Here is a 27378-nt window from a genome sequence, read left to right as displayed (position 1 = left end):
GACTCAAGCTACTGACCTCGGGAGCGCCGAGCGGAGATCTTTTATGCCGGCCTTCCCCTCCCCCTTGGGGGCGGGCCCAGGATCCTACCAATCAGAAAGCGGCACGCTGGCACTGGCCCCGCCCCACCCCTCACGTCCGCCACTCAGGAGTCCCGCGGCCCCGCCCCCGTCGCGCCCGGGGCCGGAGAAGATACGTCGTCTCGGACCCGGAAGTGGCTTCGGGTCACGAGGCTGCGCGGAGGAGGTGAGTCATGCGCGCGCGCGCGGAGGAGAGTGTGGCCGGGGAGGGTGGGGGGGGCGGGGATGATGCAATGTTTGGCAACCGGTGTCTGCGCGCGCACGCGCGGGGGCCCTGGAGGGCGGTGGGCGGGGCGGGGGCGGGGCGCAGGGGAGAGGGCGGGGCGCCAGCTCCCAGGGTCCAACGGCCGCAACGGCCGTCCTTCCCGAACTTGTCTGCCCGCCGCTCCTTTCCCCGGCCCCCCCGCTCCCGGGCGCCCAGGCCCCCGAGTCCTCCTTTAACCTCCGAACGCTCCCCAAAGGCCGCGGTCCCGGCACTTAGTCCCCCCGCTTTTCCCCGACGGGCACCTGTGACGTTTGCCCCGGGCCGTCCATTGGTACGCCGGGACTCCAGTTCTTTGTGGAGCGCGCCCGCGCCCGCCCCCGCCCTCTGGGGCGCTCTTTTCCCGTCCCCGAGACCAGCACCCACCCTCGTCCTCCCCCCCGACCGCAAGCCCCGTGACTCCCTGCCGAGCGAGCAGCTGGCCCCCGGGGGTCTGGGGTCGCGACCTATCGTGGAGACTGGGGCGTGCATGCACTTGAGCGCATGACTGCCCTGGGCCGGGTTGTCAGGGGGAACACGGAGTCTCCCTTAATTTACCCATTTGCAAACCAAAGAGCAAGAGGTGAAGGGAAAAGAGCGCCGCAGAGGCAACTCGACGGAAAGTACAAACACCTCGCAGAATGTGCTTCTGTGCCATGCGCACAGGCCTGGCGCACACGCAGAGGCAGCCCGGGCCGGGCCGGCGACAGTGACAGGTCCTCGGCCGGCCCGCGGCTCCGCTCCAGACCGTCCTCCCCGTCCTGCTAGGGGCGGCGGGGGCGGGCTCGGCCAGAGGGCCTCTGCGGGCCTGCCGACGGACCGGGTTGTCGGTGACAGGCCGAGGTCGTGTTGTGACATGTTGACCTGGAGAGGCGGGTCAAGTCTCGGCGCACAACCCGGGACGCCCGCGGGGCGGGGCAGGGCAAGTCGCGACTTTCATCTTTGAGGGCCGGCCCCTCCCGGGCCTGACATTCCTGGCTCCCCCCGCGGACTGTGGCTTCGGCGGGGGCCCCTCCCCGGGGAGGGCTGGGATTGGCCACCGGTGGCCTGGGAAGAGGCCCAGATCCTTCCGCGGAGGGCGGGCGGGGGGGCGGCGGCGGCCGCGTGGGGTGTTTGTTCTCTTGGGGATTAATGGGGGGTGGTGGGGGAGGGGTAGGCGCGCTCCCGCATGCGCACCGCGTCCCCTCCTGTTGGCTCGCTGCTGTCCGCTGGGCGGGGGCCCGGCCCCGCCCCTCTCCCGTCCGGGCAGCGGCGGCGGCGGCGGCGGCGGCGGTGGCGGTGGCAGCGGCGGCGGCGGCGGCGGCGGCAGCCTGCGCGGTGCCTTCTGGGAACGGAATCCCCAGGGCTGCCCCTGGCCCCTATGGCGCATGCGCGGGAGGCCGCTCGGTGATCCGCGGCGGCGGCGGCGGCGGCGGCGGCGGCGGCGGCGGCGCTTCCTGCTAAGACCGGCCGGGGCCGTACCGGAGGCTCGGGCTCCACCGACCCACCTCCCACCCCCTCCCACTCACCCTCTGGGCCGCGACTGCGCAGGGCGGGGCCAGCCGAACCATGGGCCGCGGTGAGTGCGGGGCCCGGCCCCCCCGCCCCTCCCCCTCCCCGCTCTCTCCTCCCCTTCTGTCCCTACCCTCTGCCCCCTCCGCGTCCTCCCGGCCCCTTCCCCGGCCCCATCCGCGGCCCCCACCCTCACCTGCCCCCGCCGGCCCTCCCCTCCGGTGCCTGACTTGTGCCTTCCTGACCTCCCTCCCTCCAGCGCTTCGCCCACCCTCCACCCGCCCTCTCCCCAAGTTCCTTCCTACTTCGTGCGGCTGCCTTCCCCTCCTCCCCGAGCTGAAGGAAGCAGTCTGGGTGACAGGGCGCCTTGTTATGAGAGGGAAAGTTTGGAAGCCGTCAGTGTGCGGTGGGAGCGATGGTGAGGTTGGTGAGGATACCTGCAGGGTTAAGGGTCGTCCCCACATGTCACAGAATACTTCTTGGTGCCTATTGGAAGGCGGTGGGAGATTACGAGTCCCCTTTTCTTCGGCTTGAGAGAGGACCAGGAGCCTCTCAGGATCCTGGAGGAAGACAGAACTCTGGTTCCAGCCTCTCCCGAGCTCCAAATGAATTAGATCTGAGATGGTCTGATGGGGTGGGCATGGGGGGGTTCTGCTGGTACCACCCTGCCAGGCAGTTGGGCAATTGCTTGGTGACCTGTAGGGCAATCTGTACTTTTTATATGATCTTCCTGGGGGAGGGGACAGCAGTGGCCAGACACTGGGAACTTCCTAGTGGCCTGGCATTGTGGGAATTAGCCCACACTCCTTGTTGAAGTCTTCTGTCCCTAGACAAAGAGAACTAGCCTTTCATATGTCAAGAAATTAAGGTGTGATTTTGTGGTTCTTGGGAATGGAGGTGCTGAACTCCTCTGGTCCCCAGGGACTGGGCTTGGAGAGGACAGTTGTGAACATGGCCAGCAGATCTCTGAGGTCCTGTGGGCACAGCGTCATGTTATTTACGGGCCTTTCCTTGCGTGTTCTGGGCTGTGGGGCTTTCTTGAGTTCGGTGGGTTCTGAACGGCCTTCCCTCCCCTTGTGTTGCAGGTGTGGGCTAAGCTGGTGGCCCCGGCTCTAGACTGGACCCCACAATGTTTGCAGAGATGTTCAGGTAGCCATGGTGGTGTGGCAGAGGATTCCTCCTCCCCAGCTCTCCGAGGGGGTCCCTTTGCCACTCAGGAAGCCTGAGTTTCCTTGGGTCTCCCACTGCCTTTGCCTCCCTGGAATTCTCCCTCAGGTACCCAGCCCAGTTTAATCGTCCTGGTGCCCACATGGATGTCTGTGTTATCAGGCGCAAGGGAGCCGATCACACACAATGAATGGGGGCAATGAGACCAGTGGAGCAGACAGAGCTGGGGGCCCTGTGGCCACATCTGTCCCCATCGGTTGGCAGCGCTGTGTGCGAGAAGGTGCTGTGCTCTACATCAGGTATGGCGTTGCAGGGCCCCGAGTTGTCTCGGCCCCGCTACCTCCTGTTGCCCGAGGTTGCTGCCCTCACCCCTCCTCTCAGAACTTCAGTTTCGGGGACCTTGTTGCTCTCCTCTGTTCCCTCCTTCCTAGGCCCTTTTGCTCTTTATCTCTGGGTCTCTGAGTCCATTCAGTCCTCTTTGTTTCTTCTCGCATCCTTATGCCTTGCCCTTCCCAGGAGAGCATTTAACTGTCCTTTAGGAAGTTTCTCCAGATTGGCTGACAGTTAACCCCATACCCATGACCCTGTTCTCTCCCAGCCCAAGTGGCACAGAGCTGTCTTCCTTGGAGCAAACCCGGAGCTACCTCCTCAGCGATGGGACCTGCAAGTGCGGTCTGGAGTGTCCACTCAATGTCCCCAAGGTCAGAGTCCTGGGGATGCCAAAAACTGTAGGCATAAGCCAGAAGACTTAATCCAAATGACTCCTCATGGTCCCTTCTTAAGAGTCCACCTCTCAGTGTCCCTGCCCATGCTTTTTACCTTACAGGTTTTCAACTTTGACCCTTTGGCCCCGGTGACCCCGGGCGGGGCTGGGGTGGGGCCTGCATCAGAGGAGGACATGACCAAGCTGTGCAACCACAGGCGGAAAGCTGTTGCCATGGCAACTCTGTACCGCAGCATGGAGACCACCTGCTCACACTCTTCTCCTGGTGAGTTTTCTGCCACTTCAGAGAAGAATGAGGGAAGAAACCTGAGGGCCTGGAAGGTGGAAGGTGGATGATCTCTGTGGGGAAGCACAGGGTGGCGTTGGGAGGGGGGGACTGCTGGGTGACGGACATCAGCTTGGGAACTTGTGGGAGTTGGGACTGGAGAGGACAAGAACATTCATGGTGGGGACCCACACGCTGACCCTCCATTTCTCATTTATTGCAGGAGAGGGAGCAAGCCCCCAGATGTTCCACACTGTGTCCCCAGGGCCCCCCTCTGTCCGCCCTCCTTGTCGAGTTCCTCCTACAACCCCTCTTAACGGGGGTCCTGGCTCCCTTCCCCAAGAAGCCCCCTCAGTTCCCCAGTCCTTCCCCCTTCTAACCGGCCCTGCAGGGCTCTTCCCACCACCACGGCCTCCTGATCCAGTTCCCTCTGGGGGTAGCAGCAGCCCTTGTTTCCTCCCGAGGGGCAATGCTCCCTCCCCAGCCCCACCTCCTCCACCTGCTATCAGCCTCAATGCCCCCTCCTACAACTGGAGAGCGTCTCTCCGGTCCAGCCTGGTGCCCTCTGACCTGGGCTCTCCTCCAGCCCCTCATGCCTCCTCCTCCCCACCTTCAGACTCTCCTCTCTTCCACTGTAGTGATGCCTTAACACCTCCTCCCCTGCCCCCAAGCAATAATCTCCCTGCTCCCCCTGGTCCCTCTGGTCCTGCCACTCAGCCACCAGTGTCTTCAGCCACTATGCACCTGCCCTTGGTCCTGGGATCCTTGGGAGGGGCCCCCACAGTGGAGGGGCCTGGGGCACCCCCATTCCTTGCTAGCAGCCTACTCTCTGCAGCGGCCAAGGCACAGCATCCCCCGCTGCCCCCTCCCAGCACTTTACAGGGCCGAAGGCCCCGTGCCCAGGCACCCTCAGCTTCCCACTCATCACCCCGGCCCTCTCAGCGGCGGCCTCGCCGGCCCCCAACTGTCTTGCGATTGCTAGAAGGGGGAGGCCCTCCAGCCCCTCGACGGAGCCGTCCTCGGGCCCCTGCTCCTGTCCCCCAGGCCTTTCCTCTCCCGGAGCCATCCCAGCCTATCCTCCCCTCTGTGCTGTCCCTACTGGGACTCCCCACCCCTGGCCCTTCCCACTCGGATGGAAGCTTTAACCTTTTGGGGTCAGATGCACACCTTCCTCCTCCCCCAACCCTCTCCTCAGGGAGCCCTCCCCCGCCCAGGCACCCCAGTCAGCCCTCTCTGCCTGGGACCACCAGTGGCAGCCTCAGCAGTGTGCCAGGTAGGAGTGCCACGGGGTTTCTCCGCCTGGCTCTACAGTCATCCAGGGCCCTGGGGGGGGGAGGGTTTGGAGAGCTCTTTGGAGGTTGGGGGTTTGTGTTGGGGAGGCTGGGTCTTTGCCTGGAGCTGGATTTCTCTTCTCTTGCAGGTGCCCCTGCCCCACCAGCTGCCTCCAAAGCCCCTGTGGTCCCCAGTCCTGTGCTTCAAAGCCCATCTGATGGGCTGGGGATGGGGGCGGGCCCAGCCTGCCCTCTGCCTCCCTTGGCTGGGGGGGAGGCTTTCCCTTTCCCCAGCCCTGAGCAGGGCCTGGCACTCAGTGGAGCTGGCTTCCCAGGGATGCTGGGGGCCTTGCCTCTCCCTCTGAGTCTGGGACAGCCCCCACCTTCTCCATTACTTAGCCACAGTTTATTTGGTGTGCTGGCCGGGGGAGGACAGCCTCCCCCTGAGCCCCTGCTGCCCCCACCAGGGGGACCTGGCCCTCCCTTAGCCCCAGGCGAGCCCGAAGGGCCTTCGCTTCTAGTGGCTTCTTTGCTTTCTCCGCCCCCTTCAGACCTCCTCCCCCCTCCTTCTGCACCCCCTAGCAACCTTCTTGCTTCTTTTCTGCCCCTGTTGGCCCTGGGCCCCACAGCTGGGGATGGGGAAGGATCTGCAGAGGGGGCCGGGGGTCCAAGTGGGGAGCCGTTTTCAGGTTTAGGAGACCTGCCCCCCCTACTATTCCCCCCACTTTCAGCCCCCCCCACCCTCATAGCTTTAAATTCTGCGCTGCTGGCTGCCAGCCTGGACCCCCCCTCGGGGACACCCCCCCAGGTAAGGCCTAGGGTATGAGTTGGTGGGGCAGAATGAGAAGTCAGTCAGGATGGGAACTCGTCCTTGAGGCCCCTAAGGAAGGTTTCGTCTTGGCTGGGGGTGGGGTGGGTACAGAAGGGAGTCTGTATTTAATAAGCACGGCCTACCTCACTCGAGGCTTCAGTCGGAACGTGCCTGTGAAGGTACGTGAGTCTGTCAAACACGTCACCATCGCTGTGACCCTTCTCCGCAGCCCTGTGTCCTGAGTGCCCCCCAACCTGGACCACCTACCTCCAGTGTCACCACGGCAACTACTGACCTGGGGGCCTCCTCTCTGGGCAAGGCCCCCTCCAACTCAGGGAGACCCCCCCAACTTCTTAGCCCTCTGCTGAGTGCCAGCCTGCTGGGTGAGTGGAAGGAAACACGCAGAACTGGCAAGAAACCGGGACCGTCGGGTGGAGAGGCTGGGCTCGGCTCAGCCTGTCTTGGCGAGTCCCTGACTCGAGTCTCTCAGCAGGTGACCTGTCCTCACTGACCAGCAGCCCTGGGACCCTCCCCGGCCTGCTGCAGCCTCCTGGCCCTCTCCTTTCCAGCCAGCTAGGACTGCAGCTCCTCCCTGGGGCGGGGGCACCCCCCTCCCTGTCAGAGACCTCTAGTCCCCTAGCCTGCCTGCTACAGAGTCTCCAGGTGAGCAAGTGGGTGGGTCTCTGTCAGGAAGAAAATCTTTCTGAAAACTGGGAAGGTTTTCTGAGTACAGACGACGACTTTGGTTGAAATGGAGATTTTTTTTTGCCAGCAGATCCCTCCAGAGCAGCCAGATGCCCCCTGTCTGCCCCCCGAGAGCCCCGCCTCAGCCCTCGAACCGGAGCCTGCCCGGCCTCCCCTCAGTGCCTTAGCCCCACCCCACGGTTCTCCTGACCCCCCAGTCCCTGAGCTGCTCACTGGGAGGGGGTCAGGGAAACGGGGCCGGAGGGGAGGAGGGGGGCTTAGGGGCATTAATGGTGAGACCAGGCCAGGCAGAGGCCGAAAGCCTGGCAGCCGCCGAGAGCCTGGCCGACTGGCCCTCAAGTGGGGGACACGTGGTGGCTTCAATGGACAAATGGAACGGTCCCCAAGAAGGACCCACCACTGGCAGCATAATGGGGAGCTAGCTGAAGGGGGTGCTGAGCCCAAGGATCCACCCCTTTCTGGGCCCCATTCTGAGGACCTTAAGGTAAGTTGTGACGATGTACGGTTCAGCCTCCGCGCCCTGGTGCACGCTTCTCACTTTCCCACGTACACTGTCATCTTTCCTCAGGTGCCCCCAGGGACAGTCAGAAAGTCTCGTCGTGGCCGGAGGAGAAAATACAAGTGAGTGTGAGGCCCACCCCTGTGCCACCTATCTGTTGGGACTCTAGAAATGTCCACATAGTGGCTTGGTGTCATCTTAATTTTTGTGGTGTTGGGGATCAAACCCAGGGCTTTGTGCATGTCAGGCCAGGTGTTCTACCATTGAGCTATATACCCCCTGGCCCCAAGTAGTGGCTTGGTTTTCAAAAATGGCAGCTATTTGAATATGAATAAGGATATTATGCCTTTACTATCCAAATGTAGACAGTTTCTCACCCAGCCTTCTGAAATTCACCTGGTGCTTGGGAGCTGTTCCTGATCATCTGTACCCTTATTGCAGCCCTGCCCGGAACAGCAGTAGCTCCCGCCAGGACGTTACCTTGGAACCCAGTCCTACCACCCGAGTAAGTGTGGGCTTGGGTGGGTGTGTGCTTAGAGCAGGAGGAGTGAGCCAAGAGGAAGACGACTCCTGTGACCTTCGCTCATGGCCCCTTCTCTGCACTTGTCTTGCACAGGCGGCTGTCCCTCTGCCTCCCCGGGCCCGCCCTGGACGTCCTGCCAAAACTAAGAGGAGGAAACTGGCCCCATAGCAGCCACACCTGGAGCTGCTGGACCTGACTCTGCCTGGGGAGAGCTGAGTGCTGAGCCTTGGGAGCCCCTGCCGGCCACGCGCACCTGTGGACAGTGGGTGGGGGCACTACTCCCCACTCAGAGCACAAATGCAACCCCTTCCCCTACAAATCCCATCCTGAGCCATTGCAGGGGGTAGGGAAGCTCACCCCCTCCCCCCCAAAGCCATGTCACTGAAGAGGCCTGGGGGGGTGGTATATGGCCCTCTCCCCATCAGGCGCTAAGGGGAACACCCCTTCCCCAGGTCTTTTATTTGTTTAAGTTATTTTTGCACAAATGACTCTTTTATATTTAATTGGACTTCATTGCCTCCCTTCTTAAGTCAGCAGGCTCAGTTTACAAACCTGTGAGCTACTGCTGGCTGCTGCCCTCTCCTTCCCAGTGAAAGGTACAAAGCAATAAGCATCATGCATCTTCCCTCGCCCCTCTAGCACCCCTCTGCCTCTGGCTCAGGTTGCTCAAAGCACAGATCCCCTCTTACCCCTGACCCCAGGATTGAAACACATAGCCTCATTTCAAAGTGTAGCCAGGTTCCCTCCGCTTTCCTCTGGGATATAAAAGGGGGTAAGGGGGCACAGAGGACCTCTCGGACCTCTCCTCCATACACACTACACTGCCCCTTCTCCCCCATCGAAACGCTCAGACATGTGATGATGCGACTGAGGATTATGCAACGTGGTCCAACCGGAGCGCTCGGCCAGCACGACAGCTGTCCAGGGGCTGCCTGCCTCCTGCCTTTTTTGTAAAGACAAGACCCTTGGGAGTTTGAATTCTGTTTTGTACTTGCCCTGTGGGGCCTCCACTGCTTTTCTATGGGAGACACTCTTAATTTAACAGATGAGAATATTTTGAAACTCTGGTTCTGGCTCTGTATCATTTTTATTCAGTTCTTTGGTAAGAACAGATTACAACTGAAATAGTCTCATAATAGTGTGGCTTAGACTGTTATGCTCTGCATGTCTGTCTCAGTGCTTCCTCTTTGAAACCCAGGAAACAGCAGAGGCTACACAGTACAACAGCATTTAATGGTCAGAAACAGTTGTACAGTATCCTAGTCGGCCACAGAAGCTGTGTTAGAGGACAGGATCCAGTCCTCCCCCACACCAGGCAAAGCAGTTATTGGACAGGAGCTGGCTTGTGGCTGGGCCCACATCCTCATCCACTGGGCCTGAGGACAGACTCCCATCTAACAGCCCCAGCTACCACTCTATTCGTCAGGGGAGGGGTCTACACCCCACATGCAAGACCCCTCCCTTTGTCAAGTGGGATGGGGCTGGGAGTTATGATGAAGGGGAAGCCCCGTGGAAGCCTCTCACAGAGCTCGGGCACGGGTCACCCCTGTTCTCAGCTCCCCACATGCTCACTTCCCCAGCTTCCTCATCCGCTCATCAATGCTGGCAAAATTCCCCTCGACCGTGGCCAAGTTTTCACGCATAGTTGTCTGCACCTACAAAGGGGAAGAGAAGTCTCATTTTTGTTTGGTTCAGGTGTCCATTGGAGACGAGGAGCACCCAGAAGAAATTCTCTCTAAAGGAAAAAGAAACAGCAGCTAAGACAGATCTCAGTGGTAGAGAGCTTGCCTGGCATGCACAGACCTGGCATGGTGGCCCACGCTTACAAGCCCAGCACTTGGGAGGCAGAGGCAGGAGGATTTCTTGAGGTCGAGGCCAGCCTAGTCCACAGAGCGAGTTCCAGGTCACAGTAAAAGAAAGAAATGGAGCCACAGCTTTGGCGCTCTGGCTTTGAGAGGGGTGGGTGGGTGGATGGGTGGAGGGAATGTTTGTAGCAGCAGTTTCCAAACTGTTCTCAGAGTACTATGGACTTAGGTCAGGGTCTGCGTGACTAAGAACTCCGATTCACCCTGCCTTCAGAACTGCTGACTTTATGGAAGGGTAATCAACAAGTAAGACTGATGGAATCAAGGTTTCACAGTTCAGAATTTTAGAAAGCTGGAAGAAAAATTACCAAATACTTTCTTTTTTTTGTTGTTTTGATACAGGGTCTCTCTGTGTAACAGCCCTTGCAGCCCTGGAACTAGCTCTGTAGCCCAGGCTGGCCTCAAACTCAAAGACCCTCTTCCTCTGCCTCCTGAGTGCTGGGATTAAAGGTGTGTGCCACTACACCTGGCTTTTTCTTTTCTCCATTTTTCATTTATTCTGAGACTAGGTTTCATGTAACTGTGACTGGCCTGGAACTCACTATGGTGACCAGGCTGACCTCAAACTCAATAAAATGGCTGCATCTGCCTTGGAAGTACTGGGATTAAAGGCTTTCACCACTACGCTTGGCCTGCTTTTTGTTTTTGTTTGTTTTGATGGTGGTCTGTGATGCTGCTCCCCCTACAGCAGGAAGAAAAAGAAACTGAGTACTAGTTATGTGCTGAGCATTGCTACAGGAATGGTGGCTGGAGAGCTCAGCAGTTAAGGGCACTGGCTGTTCTTAGAGCACTACGTGGTGATTCACAAGCATCTGTAACTGCACTTCCAGGGGACCTGACACCTTTCCTGACCTCCACATGCACCAGCACACACACGATGCACCTGTGCATGGAGGAAAAACATTCCTACACACAAATCAATCTCAAAAGAAGAAACAGGTTGGGGATGACTTAGTGGATAATGTGCTTCCTGTACAAGCATCAAGACCTGTGTGAAAATGTGAGCAAGGGGCTGGGAAGATGGCTCAGAGGAGCGCTTGGTGCTCTTCCAGAGGATCTGCGTTCAATTCCCAGAACCCACAAGGCAGCTCACAGTTTTCGATAACAAGCACTTCTGGCCTCCCTAGGCACTAGGCACACTTATGGTACACAGACATGCAAGCAGGAAAGACATTTACACACATAAAATAAATAAAAGTGAGCACAATGGTACTTCACTCCAGTGCCCCCAAGTGTATGTGTACAAGTTGGAGGCAAGGGGACTCAGAGTGCTCTAAGCCCAGTGAGAGCACTGAGTTCCAGACATTTCTGTGAGAGACCCTGTCTCAAAAACAAGGTGGAAGGGCTGCAGAGATGGCTCAGGTCAAGAGCACACACTCTGCAGAGGGCTCAAGCTCAGCCTCCAGCACCCACACTGGGCAGCTCACAGCAAAAGGATTTGGTGCCTCTGATCTCCATAAGCGTGTGCACACACACTCAAATATTTCAATAAGAACGCGGAGAGTGAGGAGACATTCAACATGGACCTTTGGCACAGCTGAGTGCACTCCTGACACACACAGGTATACACACACGCACACACAACTCTAGAAACCTGGGCAGGAGGGATGGGTCAGTGGTTAAGAGCACTGACTGCTTGCCGGGCGGTGGTGGCGCACGCCTTTAATCCCAGCACTCGGGAGGCAGAGCCAGGCGGATCTCTGTGAGTTCGAGGCCAGCCTGGGCTACCAAGTGAGTTCCAGGAAAGGCACAAAGCTACACAGGGAAACCCTGTCTCGAAAAAACCAAAAAAAAAAAAAAAAAAAAAAAAAAAAAAAAAAGAGCACTGACTGCTCTTCCAGAGGACCTGGGTTCAGTTCCCAGTACCCACAGAGCAGCTCACAACTGTAACTCCAAGATCGGACATCCTCATACAGATATAACATGCAGGCAAAATACCAACGCACATAAAATAAAAATAAAAAATAGGGCGGTGGTGGCGCACGCCTTTAATCCCAGCACTCGGGAGACAGAGGCAGACAGATCCCTGTGAGTTCAAGGCCAGCCTGGTCTACAAAGTGAGTTCCAGGACAGGCACCAAAACTACACAGAGAAACCCTGTCTCAAAACACCAAAACAAAACAAAACCAAAACCAAAAGATGAACAAAGAAGGTGCTCAGGCCTCATTCCAGCCCCTGGGAGTCTAGAGCAGCAAGGGTTGTTTAGTTGTGAATTTGAGGCCTGTCTCTAAACAGTCAAGCATGGTGGCACATTTCTGTGACCCCAGCACTTGGGAAGAAGGTAAAAGAGGACTGCCACAACTCTGGGGCCAGCCTGGTCTACAAAACAAGTTTCAGGCCAGCCAGAATGAGACTCGGTCTGACATCCCCCACCTTCTGCCAAAAAGTCCAAGGTTAGAGAGAAAGGTTACTAGATTGGGCACAACTATGAACACAGAATGGACAGTCAAAGCCCTAAGACAAACCCCTCCGAGGGAGGGCTGGAGAACCTCTGATGCCTGCGTCGGGACAAAGTGGCGACGGAGCCAGAAGACTGACGCACCTGACTCAGGAGAGCGGCGTTGTCCTTAAGGGAGGCGGCGATCACCTGCTGAGTAGTGTCCAGGTGTGTCAGGAGCTGACCAAACTGCACAGCTACAAAAGAAGAGAGGCAGGGCTGAGAGCAGATCCACGGGGACGGGGACAACAGGCCCCGCCTAGGGACCAGCCTCACACCTTGCTCATGGAGCTGCTTGATGGTGACCAGTCTCTGCACCAGCTCGGGGAGGGTAGAGGCGATGGGGCTCCAGCGCTGTATGGTTTCATAAAGCTGATGCACCTGAAAGAACAGGACAGGGCCCACAAGGGACGGCTCAGGTTGCAGACCAACCGCCTTGACTTTCTCTTACCCCCAGAAGACCCGAACCTCTCTGCTGTGGGATGTTCTGTATGGCAAATGTGTTGCTCTGATTGGTCAAGAAATAAAACACTGATTGGCCATTGGCTAGGCAGGAAGTGTAGGCGGGACAAGGAGGAGAATAAAGCTGGGAAGTGGAAGGCTGAGTCAGAGAGACACTGCCCCAGCCGCCACCATGACAAACAGCATGTGAAGATGCCGGTAAGCCACGAGCCATGTGGCAAGGTGTAGATTAATGGAAATGGATTAATTTAAGCTGTAAGAACAGTTAGCAAGAAGCCTGCCACGGCCATACACTTTGTAAGCAATATAAGTCTCTGTGTTTACTTGGTCGGGTCTGAGTGGCTGTGGGACTGGCGGGTGAGAGAGATTTGTCCTGACTGTGGGCCAGGCAGGAAAACTCTAGCTACACCTCTCCGTCTCTGCACAAGGGGCACAGAGATGGGAGGCTCTTCCTGACCTTGCTCTGTGTGTCTGCGTCCTCCACGGAGGCTTTGTGCTTGGCAATCTCATTCACCTTTCCCAGGACACTCTGAAAGCAAAGGTGTTAAGGGTGAGGGGGCACCCAGGGTTTCCCAAGTCCCAGGCTACTCAGAACCCGAGAGGCACTCCACTTAGTACCTGCAGCCGGGCCTCTACTTGGTCCAGAACTGCCAGGTCCAGGGCGCTCACCTTGGCCTGCAACAGTTCTACAGTTTCCTAGAGTGTGGGGGAAGGAAGGGTTTGGACAAGTGTCACCAGGAAAAGAATCAGACTAGAAAAAGGTCTTTTACATTGCACTGGAGTTAATGAATGTACCACTATACCCCAAAGTAACTGCCATATGTAATCCACTCCCACAACCCTGCTTTCACACTCACCATAAGACAGGCTCCCTGCAGACCTGCAGAAAGGGGATTCTGATGGGAAATGGATGAAGGAGAGAAATCAGCAATCTTCATACCTCCATAGGATTAACTACCTGGCACCCACTAACTCACCCCTTCCACATTCTGGGGAGCACTGGACCTGAGTGCTCAGGGTGTTGGCTAAGTACAGGTGAGCCCCTGACCTGAGCATCCTGATCACAGCGGACAGTGGCCTCCAGCTCCGTTAGGCGCTTCTCAAGTTCTGCAACCTACAGGGAAGGAGGAGGTGAGGTTTGCAACCCCCATCCCCGCTCTCCTGTTCCGAGGGACTCCTTTCCTGGAACACATCCCTAGCCACAATCTGGAATTTAAATTCGAATTAGATGGAGCACTTGGGAGGTCGAGGCAGGAGGATCTGGAGTTCAGAGCCAGCCTAAGCTACATATTGAGTCCAAACTAGCCTAGACTACAGGAAACCCTGCCTCAAAAAACAGACATGCACGGGAGACAAGGACAGCGAGACTCCAGGGGAATCAAAGCCTTCCCAGCAGCCCCCCGTCCCCAGGCCTGATCCTCCAAAAGGACACTTACTTTGGCGGCCTGTGAGAACTTGTCCTGCTCAGGCCGAGAGCGGAGTTCGTAAGTGACAAGGGTGCTCTCTGGGGGGGCCCCGCCTGCGGCCCTTCCCCCTGAAGTCCCTCTGTTGTTCTTTGTTGCTTCCAGCTGCAGCAGTAGGCGCCTGGGTCACGAGAACCAAACAGCATGACCTGGGGCTGAGGACTACAGAACGGAGAGGCTGCCTCCCGACTTGGCGCTTCACAGTTCCACGAGGAGGGCACTCACTTAGCCAGGGCTCCGTCTGGGTCGGTGAGGTTGATGGCAGCATCGGGTCCCAGCAGCTTCTCCAGGTGGGAAGCCACCAGCTGCTGCTTAAGGGCTGCCAGCTGCTTAGCCAGCACCACCGGGGTCAGCTTCTCCTCGGTGGCTGACTCCTTCACTGTCGTCTGACAGGAGAAGAGGTGGGTAGTGAGGGTGATGGGAATGGAGACAGAGAGAAGAGCATGCCCTCAAGGAACGCTACGGCCAGGTGACTTCAGTTGTTATATACACGGGGGTTGTAACTGTATGTCTGTGTGCCATGGCAGTTGGAGTTACAGATGGCTGTGAGGACCCAGTGGGTGCTGGGAACAGAACCTGGGTCCTCTGAGGAGCAGCCCATGCTCTTAGTCTCTCTAGTCCCCCTGCACATCCCCAGGATGGAGTCTAGAACAGCAGACTAAGAAAACTGCTTTAAATGTTCTGCGCACTGGTGGTTTCCCTGCATGTGTGTCAACGTGGGGGGCTGGAACCTCTGGAACTGGACTTACACATAGTTAGCAGCTGCCATGGAGGTGCTGGGAATCGAACCCAGGTCCTCTGGAAGAGCAGCCAGTGCTCTAACCGCTGAGCCATGTCTTCTGCCCCCAGCAGACTGCTTTAACAGCATTACGTACAGACCTGTAGCCCCACACTCTGAAAGGCAGAGCTGGCAGAGAGGCTGTTAGTTACCGTGATCCTCTCCACCTCCGTCGTCAGCTCCTGCACTTCGTGCAGCAGTCGCTGGTACTTCTGCTGAGGTGTCTCCTTCACTCCCAGACCCTCTCCAAGCTACAGAGAAAGAAAGCACAGAAGGTGTTACAGCTCCCGTGAGAGGGAGCCTCGAGAATTTATCCAAATCTTGGACCTAGTCGTGGAATCTCTCCAACTCCTGAATCCTCAGTGCCCTGGGACAGAAGAGAAGGAGACGGCCAGAGGCCTGGAGACTCCAGAGCAGCAGCGGGGCAGAAACCCTCAACTGTATCCTGCTCGGCTCCTCAGGAAATCAACCAGATGAACCCAGAACAAGACTATCTCCCCAAGCTCAGCACCCGGAGCACTGGCCACTCTCACAGGAGGCCTGAGTTCAGTTCCCAGCACCCACATGGTAGCTCACAACCATCTGTGACCCTCTTTCTAAGGGGTCTGATATTCTCTTCTGGTCTCTCCAGACATCAGGCACACACATGGTGCACATACATACATGCAGGCCAACATTCACACATACAAAATAAAAATAAATGAATCTTAAAAAACAAAACTGAACACTCCTCACTCCCCAGCTGCATGTCTGCTGTGAGCTCACCACCCCGCCCATCCACGCACATCCACGCACACAACTAACCATCTCATAGTCTCCAGACTCATATCCCGTCCTCTTGGTTTTTCCAATGCGATCTGAGAAATCTGCCAAGAAAAGAAGGTGAACTGAGCGGCCTGGCCTAGGCTCACTGCAGTCACACACCTACCGGAGGGAGCCCTCCCCGCAGCACACGCCACCGAGTGCTGGGGACAGGAAACCCTGAGGCTGTTTTCTAGTACTCCCACCACCGCAGCCCAATCTCACCGAGTCCCTTTGTTCCCACTCTCTTATCCTTGAACTTGTCATAGGCAGCATTGGGATTGACAATGATGTGCTCCACGCTTGTGCTGGTCAGCTCCTCCTGAGGGAACCAGGAGTCTAGGTCAGGGGCAGCCCACCCCATTCCCACCTTAGCATTTCACTATCCCATAAAATCACATAAAACCCCCAAGCTACTAAGGCACTGGGCCCTATATTCCAAGGGGAAATAAGAGTGATTCCATTCCAGGCTGCCCACACAGGAGGCTCAATCCAGGAAAGAGAAGCTTCCTGGTGAAGCTGGAGCCTCAGTAGTATAAATATTAACACCCTGGTTTAGCTAGGAAAAGAGGCAGCGTAACCTCCCCCACCCACTCTGTATATACGCCCTCTCTCAACCCCTCCCAGTTGTCTGGCACACACCATGCACTCAGGGAGAGAAACCATTCTGACCTCTCTTAACTGCCTCCCCCCAAAACAAGTCTCCTTTCCTGGCTGAGCAAGTCCACAGAAAGCTGACTCCTTATCCTTGCTGGAAGGGAGGAAGGAAGGCCTCCAGTGAGGCCAATAATCTGAGTGTAAACAGTAGGCTTCAATCTTGCTGAAGGTAAGACACCAGCTCTTAGATGTAAAAGGAGGTTGGCAGAGAGTGTGCCTAGAAGCCTGGTTTCTGTTACTGTGGGGTGGACAGCTCAGGGCGAAGTAGCAAGGCTCAGCGGGTTTTTTAAGGGACACCTTGGGGAAGGACCACAAGGAACGGAGAGTCCATCCCTCGTCACAGATGTCTGCTCTTGTCCCTGAGCCCTCTGTTGCACTCAAGGAGGGGACATGGCGGAGGGAAATACAGTGCCCTAGAACTGAGGTGGAGGCTCCCAGTAATTACATCAAGACAGCACTCAGGATGCAGGTTCCTGTTCCAACCAGGGAAGACCACTAGGGTGCTGAAGGAAGGGAGGAGCCTGGGAGTGCTTTTGGTTGGGGGTTAACACCTCTCTGTTCCACAGCAGGAAGGCAAGGCCAGTCCTCAGTCCCGAATCTAGGCAAATGACTCTCAACTCTAGCTGCACATTAGTTACTTAGCAAAGCTTCTCTCTCTCTTCCAGCACCATCTCTTAGGTGCTGATTTCAATGAACTGTGCTGGGGTAAGGCTAGCTGTCCAGGCGATCCTATCTGCATCCAGACAGAACCTCTGCCGCCTGTGTGTGGGTATGTGGGGAGCAGGGAGGAGGAAAAACAGGACCGGAGAGCAGGCAGCAGCCAGAGGGAGGCTCCATCCTTCCCTCCACTCTGAGTCACAGAAGGATCCAGTGGGCGGCAGCTTTAAAGACAGGACGGGAGAAGGGTGACTAGGAAGCAGCAGCCCCCTTCTCACGGGAAGGGAAAACAGAAGGGCTCAGTGGCCCCGTGCAAGTCCTATGGAGAGGAGACTTGTGAATCCCGGCCGCCCTCTTTGCCTCTGAGGCCCTCGGGTGCTGAGCAGCTGTGTGGTTTCTGGTCTCTAAACTGTCCAAGGACACCAGCTCAAGCAAGGCAAGCCCGTCCTATGAAACAGACTCCTGGAAGCACACCGCTTCTCTCCACAAAAGCCAGCAAGGCAGAAATGTCCTTTTTACACAAGCACAGAGGCACGTGCTTGTAATCCCAGCACCCAGGAAGATAACCAACTCCAGTTAGACTAAAGAATGGTACAGCAGGAGCCTGTCTCAAAAAATAAAAATAACGCCAGGTGGTGGGGGCACACCTTTAATCCCAGCACTCAGGAGGCAGAGGCAGGTGGATCTCTGTGAGTTCCAGGACATCCAGAGCTACACAGTGAGACCCTGTCTCAAAATGAATGAATTAATAAAACAAAAAGACAAGCTGGGCCTGGTGGCTCACGCTGTAATCCCAGTACTTGGGAGGCTCAGGCAGGGGGGTGAGTTCCAGGCCAGCCAGGGTCACAAAACAAGACTCTGCTCAAAAACCAAAACCAGACAAAAACACTCTTAAAAAAAAGATGGCCAGATGTGGTGGCACATGCCCTTAATCCCAGCATCTGGGAGGCAGAGTCAGGTGATCTCTGTGAATTCCAGGTCAGGCTAGTCTACACAGTGAGATCCCATCTTTTTTTTTTTTTTTTTTTTTTTTTTTTTTTAAAGATTTATTTATTTATTATGTATACAGCATGTATGACCGCAGGTCAGAAGAGGGCGCCAGATCTCATTATAGATGGTTGTGAGCCACCATGTGGTTGCTGGGAATTGAACTCAGGACCTCTGGAAGAGCAGTCAGTGCTCTTAACCTCTAAGCCATCTCTCCAGCCCAAAACTCATTCTTTTTTTTTTTTTTTTTTTTTTTTTTTGGTTTTTCGAGACAGGGTTTCTCTGTGTAGCTTTGTGCCTGTCCTGGAACTCACTTGGTAGCCCAGGCTGGCCTCGAACTCACAGAGATCCGCCTGGCTCTGCCTCCCGAGTGCTGGGATTAAAGGCGTGCGCCACCACCGCCGCCCGAGATCCCATCTTAATTTAAAAGAGAGGAATGGAAGAAGGCTGATGTAACTGAGTGGTAGAGCACCAACCTACTATGCTCAAGCCCCTGAGTCTGACCTCTGCTACCACATATACATAAAAGAAAAGAGAGAAAAAAGAAAAAGGTGGGGGAGGCAAAACCTGAAGAATAAGGACAGTCAAATCACAGCCCACATGCACTAAGCCCTCACAGACGGATGCTCTGCAAGGGAGAACCTACTTTCTGACTTCTGTTCTTAAACAGGGAAAGATGGGAGCAACCAAGGATCAATATTAAGAAGGAAAAGTTTCAGTGGTTCTGAGTGATGTCCTGCTGCAGAAGCAAGGCCTGGGCAGGAGGGCTACCCAGCGCTGCATCTTCTCAACATCTCAACATCTGGAGCAGTGGCCCCAGGAGGGTCAGGCTGGCTGCACATGCTGGTCTTCAGATAGCACCTAGTCCACCAGTATCTCAAAGATCTGCCACGCCACCACAGTGACTTGTGAGACAGGAAAGGGTGCCAGGAGTGGGGCAGACTAGGAAGTCCCAAGATTCAGTGGAGACAGGAGGACAGAGAAAAACTGCCCACCCCAGCACACCCCGTTAGAAAGCAGACCAAAGGTAGGGCTTCTTACCAGCTCCTTGTAGGTTCCCCAGAGGTGAGAAAATCAAGAGTTAAAAAGGAAAAGGTGTGGGGGGATAGGGACGAGGGAGGGAAAAAAAAAAAGACAAAATTGTTATTAGCAATTATCACATGCACTACATGACAGTCTTCAAACACTGCACCACAGGGCCCCAGGGGAGCCTAGCAAAATTTGGGGGCCAAGAATTTTAGCTGAGGTCAGAATATGCCCCAAGAGAAAGAAGACCATGAGACCCTTTCCTCTCTGGTGGTGAAGATGTCATGAGGCTTAGCCATTTAGCAGTGGTCATGGGGCATGAGGAGTTAGATGTCACAAGCTGGTGCAGAGCAGGAAAAGTGCAGGAAGAGAAGGCCCAAGTGGCAGGGAGGCTGCAGAAATGGCAGGATGTGAAGCAGAGAATGTGGAGATTCTGAGGGCCTGTCACTGACTGAGGGCCCATAATTCCCAAGAGGGAATCTCCCTCACTAGTTTACAGGGTGGGAGCCTGCTTTCTCTAGGTGACTGACCTGTAATTCATTCTGTGACAGCTCTGTCACAGGGGGACTCTGCCACTATTCGATAGCACAAGAGCCCAGAGGACCCCAAGATCCACAGTCACCAGCCCTGACCACAAGACTCACAGAGCTGGACATGGAGAAGGATGAATGTACTTCAAAGAAGTCTTACTTTAGTCCAGGCCACAGAGACAAGGCCCTGTTTCCAAGCATGACTGGTGGGTTCTGTACTGCTAGAAGGGAAACTCCAGTGGTGTGTGTGTGCTCCGCCCTTCTAGCTCTGTTGAGGGTGGGCCGACAGGTGGAGGCTGACCGCCATTGTAAGTACAGAAAACTCAGGGTGAAGGACAGCATGCGCTTCCTTTCTAACAGTTCATCCAGATACACTGGACAAACCCAGAATCCAACCCAACCACGGCTCCTCTTCTATTTTAGCCTCTCTTTTAGCCCATGTTTGAAGTGACCCTAGGCCCTAAGATGTCACCCACAGGTGACATGTGCAAACACAAGAGAAGCAGGTATTACACCTGTTTCTGACTTGGTCTCACCAAGCTCAAAGCAGCATGGGAGAAACTCAAGGACAGGGAGGGGGACAATTGGCTGTGAAGTCGAGTTCAAACCAAGAGGGAAGGGCATAATGGAGAAGAACAAAAACCAAACCAAACAAAAAATAAAACAAGGATGAATAATGGTACAGACAGTATTATCAATCTATGCTATGAGTAGGTTGAGGGATGCCGTTTAGGGCATAATTCCTATAATATGGAGTAGTACCAGTTACCACAGAAATATACCACAGAAAATTAGAAAATTCTAAGTGCTCTGGCCCTGGGTACCAGCTGACCTGGTACATGACTCCCACTCCCTCTCATTAATGGTTGTTTAGCTAAGTGCCTGTGCCTCAGAGAACAAGACCTGAGGTTCTCAATCAGACAGGGAAGGTGCCACCTCTGAGGATCTATGCCAATACTTCAGCCAGGGGGACTTCAGACCCATGGTGACAAGGAACACGGAGAGAGCTGTAGAATAAAACTGTCCAGGATGGGCCAACATGATGCTGACCACCCATCCATTTCTAAAAGAGGAATACAGAAACAGAAAGGCTCAGAAAACACAGAGAACCCAAATTATCATCCTAAAATTGCGTACACCACCTTCCACCCTGCTTTTCTCCAAGGCTTAGCACGGGAGAATATTCAAATGAGTGCTTTCTCTTCCAGTTATCCACCAACAACTCGGAAATGGGTTTTGCCCTTCCCCTCTGTCCTCCACCTCTGTGGAGAATGGCTGAAGGCCAGTTCATAAACATCTCTTTTGCAACCCTTCCAAGTCTACCCCGTCTTGTCTAAAGGCCTCCATGTTTCTATTCCCTCCTTTATTCAGTTTTATTCTGCAGACCTCACAAGGCGAAGAGACAATGATTCATAGTGATTCGTGCATCACAGCTGCGATTCTACTTTGATTAGTGATCTTTAAACATGAGGCCAGCAAGGCCCAAATGGGACTCATTGGAATTTGAAACAATTAGCTACGATGATGGCAATGGCCGAGCACTGCATGCAGGAGGGCAGAAGAACACAGCATGCAGAGAGAAGCGTTGAGGGCTTACTTGTGCAAACTAGCGTCCAGGCAGGGTGGTGAGGAGGGAGGAAGGGGAGCGTTAGGAAAAACTCGGGTAAGTTCAAGTGTGCCAACAGTCAATGATCACATCAAGCACATTCTATGATACTCTAAACTGTAGGAAGAAACCTCCGTCAGTCGGGGCCCCACCCAACTAGACCCAGGAAATCTTCCTTCACGTGGCACTGGGAATAGTTCTATCACACAGGGAAAGCTGGGTCCTCTTCCACTGAGGCTTTCTTAATTTTCTCAGCCTAAGCCATGAGCAGAAAGCTTTACTGACTCAAGGCAGGCTGTGGGCCCAGGGGAGGGCATTCCATTTGGGAAGTAGCTTTCCAAACACTGTTTTAACCAACCCAGGAGTGGCTGAAATGCATATTTTCCCATACTGTGAAGGGAAGGGCTGCTGTTTTCCTGTCCACTCCTGTTGTAAAGTAGTTTACATCCTGTTAAAATTGCTCTACAGGAATATAAGAAAAATTGGGAACATCTGGAAAAAAACAAACCAAATCTTCTACTTCTTTCCTGCCCCACCCTTCCCACTATGGGAATCATAATACTTTAAGTTAAACTAGCAATCAAGGTCTGAAGAATATTATTTCCTTCCAATTTTTTTTTTTTTTTTTTTTTGGCGGTAGAGAAATTCGATTACGGCCATTCTACATGATATTCCTTTAAATTAACACCTGGAAGCCAGGCATGGTGGTGAACGCCTTTAATCCCAGCACTTGGGAAGCAGAGAAAAAGACAGGTGGATCTCTGAATTCCAGGCCAGCCTGGTCTACATAGGGAGTTCTAGGCCAGACAGGGTGAAATAAGAGACCTTGTCTCAAACATAAAATAAAAAATAATCGCCGGGCGGTGGTGGCACACGCCTTTAATCCCAGCACTCGGGAGGCAGAGCCAGGCGGATCTCTGTGAGTTCGAGGCCAGCCTGGGCTACCAAGTGAGTTCCAGGAGAGGCGCAAAGCTACACAGAGAAACCCTGTCTCGAAAAACCAAAAAAAAAAAAAATAATAAAATAAAATAAATTAACATTTGCAGATCCCCCAAATTATTTACAACTTGGCCATATTGGTTGTCCCCAGAGAAGAGAACTGAGTGGCAGGCAGTGGTGGGAGACTTTCTTACTACACAGCTTTAAATGTTTTTTTTTTTCTTCCATGCATGTATGACTTAAATTAAAAACAAATAAAATTAAAGTTGAAAACAATCCGGAGATTCCAGCAGAGGCTGAAGACCTCAGGTTCAGCCACAGGAGATAAGAGTGGACAGGCTCCCAGCCAGCATGCAGGCCTCACAGTCACAATTCTAGGTGGGTGAGGCCTACAGTTGCAACGCTCCTCAAGTTGCACATTTACGTCAGGGTTATGAGCAGCAGCAGAGCCATTATGCAGCTTACTTCCCGAAAGCTGCCTTCCTAAGGCCCATAGGGACATGAAGGGGGCCAGAGACATTAGCTGACATCAGGAAATAACTTAGCTCTCCGGGCTCCTGAAGAGCTGCTGAAGGTCTCCACATACACTCCTCTACCAAGTTAGCTGAGCCACAGTGATGAGAGCAGCTTCACGTCACTGGTGGTGACCACCCAGCTTCCTGGGTGATACGCTGCCGGAAACAAACTCTCTGGGTGTCCTCCCTCCACGGCCATTAGCTGCTACATCAATAGTCTGCTCAGGCTCAGTGAGGAAAAGGGGCCAATGGGTGCTTCATAGTCAGGCTCCATCATGCACAGAATGGGTACCATCTTCTTGTTATTAAGAGCTACCTCCGTACCCTCAAAAAGAAAATGATGATGCATTTGTTTGTTTGGAAACAGGGTTGCTGTGGTATTGTCCATCTGCCTCACAGTGAGTGAAAGGGAAAGGGGGCAGAGTTCCATTCACCATCTCCTACGAGGGCTTTTTTTTTTTTTTTTTTTTTGGTTTTTCGAGACATGGTTTCTGTGTGGTTAAGGTGCCTGTCCTAGAACTCCCTCTGTATCCAGGCTGGTCTCGAACTCAGAGATCCGCCTGGCTCTGCCTCCCGAGTGCTGGGATTAAAGGCATGCACCATCGTCGCCCAGTGAGGGCTTGGTATTTTATGGGCAGATTTTAAGCCATCTTTGATTGATGTAGGACAGGAATTCCTCATTATGTACTTTGCTACTCTATGAGGACAGGGTTAACAAAGATACCTCTTGGAGTGACAGGTTTACATTCAAGTATTTGGGCTATGACATTCTGCATTATCTCCAGATACTCAAGCTTGAGGGAGGAGGGAAAGGTGGACTGGCATGCCAGCAAACACAGAAGCCACGAGGAACACTGTTGAGAAAAGGGACAGGCAAGCCATCCCACAACGCAGGAAACGTTCCCACAGGGGAAAACAAAATAAGTGAGTACGCCAAGCCATGTCATTGTAAGCCAGCCACCAATGCTCCCCAGAACTAACCAGCCCACAGACATGGCCACAGGACTAACAGACACACAAACTGGGCCTGCTGACAATGTCCCCATGGCTTTCTGGCCACACCTTCACTGAAATCTCACAGCATCACTGTGAGCCCAGCTCAGCCTTCTTCGGAAATAATAAAACAAGATCTACACAGGCCACTGCTGGGCCTTTGTCCCCACAGCACTATACTGACTTCTGTTCATTCACTTTAGGCTTTTTCTTACGTTACCTACATGTATCCTAACTCTTCTATTTCCTGTGTGCATCCTAATTGCCACATTAGTCAAGGGCTCCTTAGAGGGAGGGATGTATGTCTCTTCCTCTGCACTGGGCAAAAATCAAAACAGAATGAACATATTCTGTTAAATGATACAAAATAATTCCCTTCCTGCTTAACACGTGTCCACAACGACTCCTCAGAGCTCACCCAACAAACCTAACATATTGCCATGGTCTCTTCGCGCCACTGATTATAAGATTTAGGCTTTTCCTCAAAATTACTTTGGTCTAACTAGGCCTCTTATCTTTCTGAAGTCTCCAAGTCATTCATTTATTAATGGCTACTGATAGTTCAAATTCAAGTTCTTGGCAAATACTAATGAGAATGCACTGAGTGACATATATTATAAAACAAAAAGCCCTACTTCAACCTTAAGCAATTTATTCATGTTCAAGCTTTCTAACTCAAAGCATGGATTAGAACCCAGGGGCCTAATTAATCACTAATCCAGAATGAAACTGTTTTTGAGATATTTCAAGTGTATTTAGAAAACCTAAGACTTGGATTTTACCAGCAAGACTAGCTAACTGTGGTCCCACTGGCTTGACCCTCCTTTCTGGCACTGTTCATTGGTGGCTGCCAGCTCAGCAAGGCCTCTGAAAGCCCTGGGACCTACGTACCACCCAGGCTGGGGTTGGCATACCCACTTATTGCTGTGGCTTGCTCTCCCTAGCTGAGGGGGGAGAGGTCAGTCCAGAGGGATCCTGAGGCAGCACATGGTCTTACCGCATCGAACTCTGCTTGATCGTCCTCAGGTAGGTCGCTGGTTTCATAAACATCTGGCTCGTTCCTGGCCTGCAGGTAGAAGCAGTGACCACCCAGTCTCACTACCCCAGCATTCACCTCTCGCCCCACCCCACCCCCCCACCCCACTCCGTTTCCTTTGAACAGGCTAAGGCAAAAAGCAGACTGTGATTCAAGGATTCTGTGGGTCTTCCACTCCCCCTGCCCACAGTATGTCAGCTCCCGTATCTCAGTGGGATAAACTCAGGTACAAACTGGGACCTGGGGTGATAAATGACCAATGTGAAGAAGAAAGATGTTACCCTGGACATGGCTGAGAGGCCAGTCCTTGGTATAACTATTTTGTCCTAAGCAGCTAAAGGTTCCTTGAGTTAGGCCCTGCATTAACCACTTCCACTGCTACAAGGGTTGAGAGTGACTCAGGTCCTGTGCGCCAACCTCCCAACCCTGAGAATGCGGACGGAGCAGCGCACACGAAGCGTTAAATGCCGGCTTGTGCCTGGGGAGCAGGCACAGGTGCTCCCGAGGGGCAGAGCTCCCCACGGGCGCAAGGTTTCTGCGACAGTGACCTCTTCCCTGGCGACATGAAGGCCATCATCAAGTGGCCTGGTGAGTTATGGCTGGAGGAAGGATGCGGGGGGGGGGGGGGGCAATCGGGAAATTTGGGGCGACAAGGGCAGTGTTGACATGGGCGACACAAACACTCGGGCACAAGCGGCAAACGCCCGGAGGCGATCTCTGGGCGGAGAAACCGGCTACTGCCAGCAAAGGGGGCCAGACGCCGAGTCCAAAGGCCCGGCCCGGTTGGGTCGGCCGTCCAGAAGGTGCTGCAGCCGTCGATGGGCGAGCGGCGGTATAACCCTGGGGGCGGAGAAGGGGCTGCCAGCGGGAGGGGTCGCGGCCTGGCTTCTGTTGGGGGGTCCTCGGGAGGTCGGGGGCACGGTCTGGGGAGCCGGGCCCGGCCCTGTACTCACAATGCCGGGGAGGTCGGCGTATTTAGGGTCCGCCATGGCGGCGGCGAGGCGGGGCTGGGGGACCGAGGCCTCGGTGGAGCCGGGGCCGGTGAGCGGGTTGGGGGGAAGAGGCTGGGTCCGGGTCCCCGGCTAAGGCGACGGTAAAGGGAGCGGCGGAGGAGCAGGAAGTCTCGCGACAGGAGGAGCAGCCCCGGCAGGAGCGGGGACAGGCAGAAGTCGTCGCGAGGACGGCCGGCTACCACACCCCTGGAGCGGCGGGGATTGGTGGGAGCGACGGAGAATGAGGTCATGGCGAGGGGACGCCGCCTGGCATTGTGGGATATGTAGTCCCGGCCCCCTGGGGCTGGGAGCGACAATAACACACACCTCTTAGGGAGCTCTTTCAGACAATTTACTTTCTTTCATTTTTTTTTTTTAAATAGTCCGTGAAAGGGGTTGCATAATAAATTCCTATGTTCGAACATCGAGAAAGGAGGGGCTAGATGAAATCACAACAGCTCGGTCACCTTGTGAATAACGGTAAGATTTAGTAAAAATGTAGGGAACGAATGGAAAAGTGAAGCGGCCTTTTCAGATTAGGGCTGCCGGACAAAATAGAGGGCTCCGAGTTGAATTTTAATTTCAGGAGCTGGAGAGATGTTTTCAGCGGTTAAGAGCACTGGCTGCTCTCGCAGGACCCAGGTTTGATTCTCAGCACCCAGATGATGACTCAACCATTTATAACCCCAGTTTCAGGTGATCCAATGCCCTCTTCTGACCTCTGAGGGCGCCAGACACACTCGTGGTACACAGACATAGATGCAGGCAAAACACCCATATACATAAAATACATAATAATAATAAATATTCTTAAAGTGAATTTCAGATAAACAACTAGCAATTTTTAGTATAAAAGCATGCATCTTATTATATCTGTGATATACATATAACAATCTGAAATTCAAATTTTATCTGGGTATGCTATTTATGGGTCTTTTTTTCAAAACTTGGAAATCTAAACGGAAAAGTGATGACTCCAAGTCTGACCGAACACTCCATGGTGGTCATCATCTCATCAATAATCCCCAGAAATTAGGAGGAAGGAATTCACACAGGGTCTCAAAATGTAGCCCAGGGTGGCCTGGAACCCACTTTTCAGTGTTGGGTATTGAACTCAGGGCTTTGCACATAGTATTTTGAGAATAGACATAGTATAGGTACTCTTTTCACTTTCCCAAGTAAATATATGATAATAGAAACCCTAATTTAGCCGGGCGGTGGTGGCGCACGCCTTTAATCCCAGCACTCGGGAGGCAGAGCCAGGCGGATCTTTGTGAGTTCAAGACCAGCCTGGTCTACAGAGTGAGATCCAGGAAAGGCGCAAAAGCTACACAGAGAAACCCTGTCTTAAAAAAAAAAAAAAGAAACCCTAATTTAATTTATTGCATTTATGTATTTATGTGTGTGTGTGCGTGTGCGCACACGAGTGTGCATTCGAGTGCTTCTACATGAGTTTGGAGGTCAGAGGACAACTGTTACTTGTTTGTTTTTTCTCCCCACCATGAGGGACCTGGGGATCAAACTCTGGTCATGGTTTGTTGGCAAGCCCCTGTACCTGCCAAGACATCTCACTGAGCCATTTTTAAAACACAAGAGAAGCAGGGCGTAGTGGTGCATGCCTTTTATCCCAGTACTTGGGAGGCAGAGACAACCAGAGCTAACAGAGAAACCCTGTCTCGAGACAACAGCAGAAGAGGAGGAGAAGGACGGACAAACAGATATAAAGCCTACTGTGTACTATCGCCATCATTATCTGGTAGAGAAATACAAAGACATACCCAGGATAAAAAGAAGTTCTCAAGCCAGACGTGGTGGTGGCTCACACATACTCCCAGCACTTGGGAGCTTGAGGCAGGAGG

The 27378-nt window shown here is 54.2% G+C and overlaps 2 protein-coding genes across 9 annotated transcripts; one reads left to right on the top strand and one right to left on the bottom strand.

The window, feature by feature from the left end:
* Positions 1-1603: 1603 nt before the first annotated feature.
* Positions 1604-8842, top strand: Mbd6 (methyl-CpG binding domain protein 6). 8 transcript variants are annotated; one of them, XR_008221723.1, is made up of 14 exons: positions 1605-1877; positions 2896-2959; positions 3140-3276; positions 3576-3678; positions 3804-3966; positions 4190-5239; positions 5387-6045; positions 6278-6431; positions 6539-6711; positions 6821-7237; positions 7322-7374; positions 7694-7757; positions 7869-8041; positions 8306-8842. XR_008221723.1 is itself a non-coding variant. In XM_052753560.1 (13 exons), exons 3-13 carry the CDS (start codon positions 3164-3166, stop codon positions 7941-7943), a joined length of 3024 nt encoding a protein of 1007 aa, XP_052609520.1. In that variant the 5' UTR covers positions 1605-1877; positions 2896-2959; positions 3140-3163; the 3' UTR covers positions 7944-8842. The 8 variants fall into 8 exon arrangements, 7 of the variants coding, with proteins under 7 accessions (XP_052609526.1, XP_052609520.1, XP_052609521.1 ...); XM_052753560.1 differs by having other exon boundaries at positions 7869-8842; XM_052753561.1 differs by having other exon boundaries at positions 3086-3276; positions 7869-8842.
* Positions 8843-8987: 145 nt separating this feature from the next.
* On the bottom strand, positions 8988-25742 carry Dctn2 (dynactin subunit 2). Its single transcript, XM_052753573.1, has 14 exons — positions 25481-25742; positions 24489-24557; positions 15807-15903; positions 15585-15646; positions 14933-15031; positions 14228-14388; positions 13976-14123; positions 13588-13653; positions 13397-13435; positions 13158-13235; positions 12997-13068; positions 12356-12458; positions 12183-12274; positions 8988-9430 (listed from the first exon to the last, which is right to left on the bottom strand). Exons 1-14 carry the CDS (start codon positions 25514-25516, stop codon positions 9344-9346), a joined length of 1209 nt encoding a protein of 402 aa, XP_052609533.1. The 5' UTR covers positions 25517-25742; the 3' UTR covers positions 8988-9343.
* Positions 25743-27378: the final 1636 nt, after the last annotated feature.

Source organism: Peromyscus californicus, unplaced genomic scaffold (genome assembly GCF_007827085.1).
Source record: "Peromyscus californicus insignis strain IS unplaced genomic scaffold, ASM782708v3 Scaffold_24__1_contigs__length_46423439, whole genome shotgun sequence".
NCBI classification, from domain to species: domain Eukaryota; kingdom Metazoa; phylum Chordata; class Mammalia; order Rodentia; family Cricetidae; genus Peromyscus; species Peromyscus californicus.
Note: the sequence above shows the minus strand (reverse complement) of the source record. Positions and strands in the feature narration are given on the sequence as shown.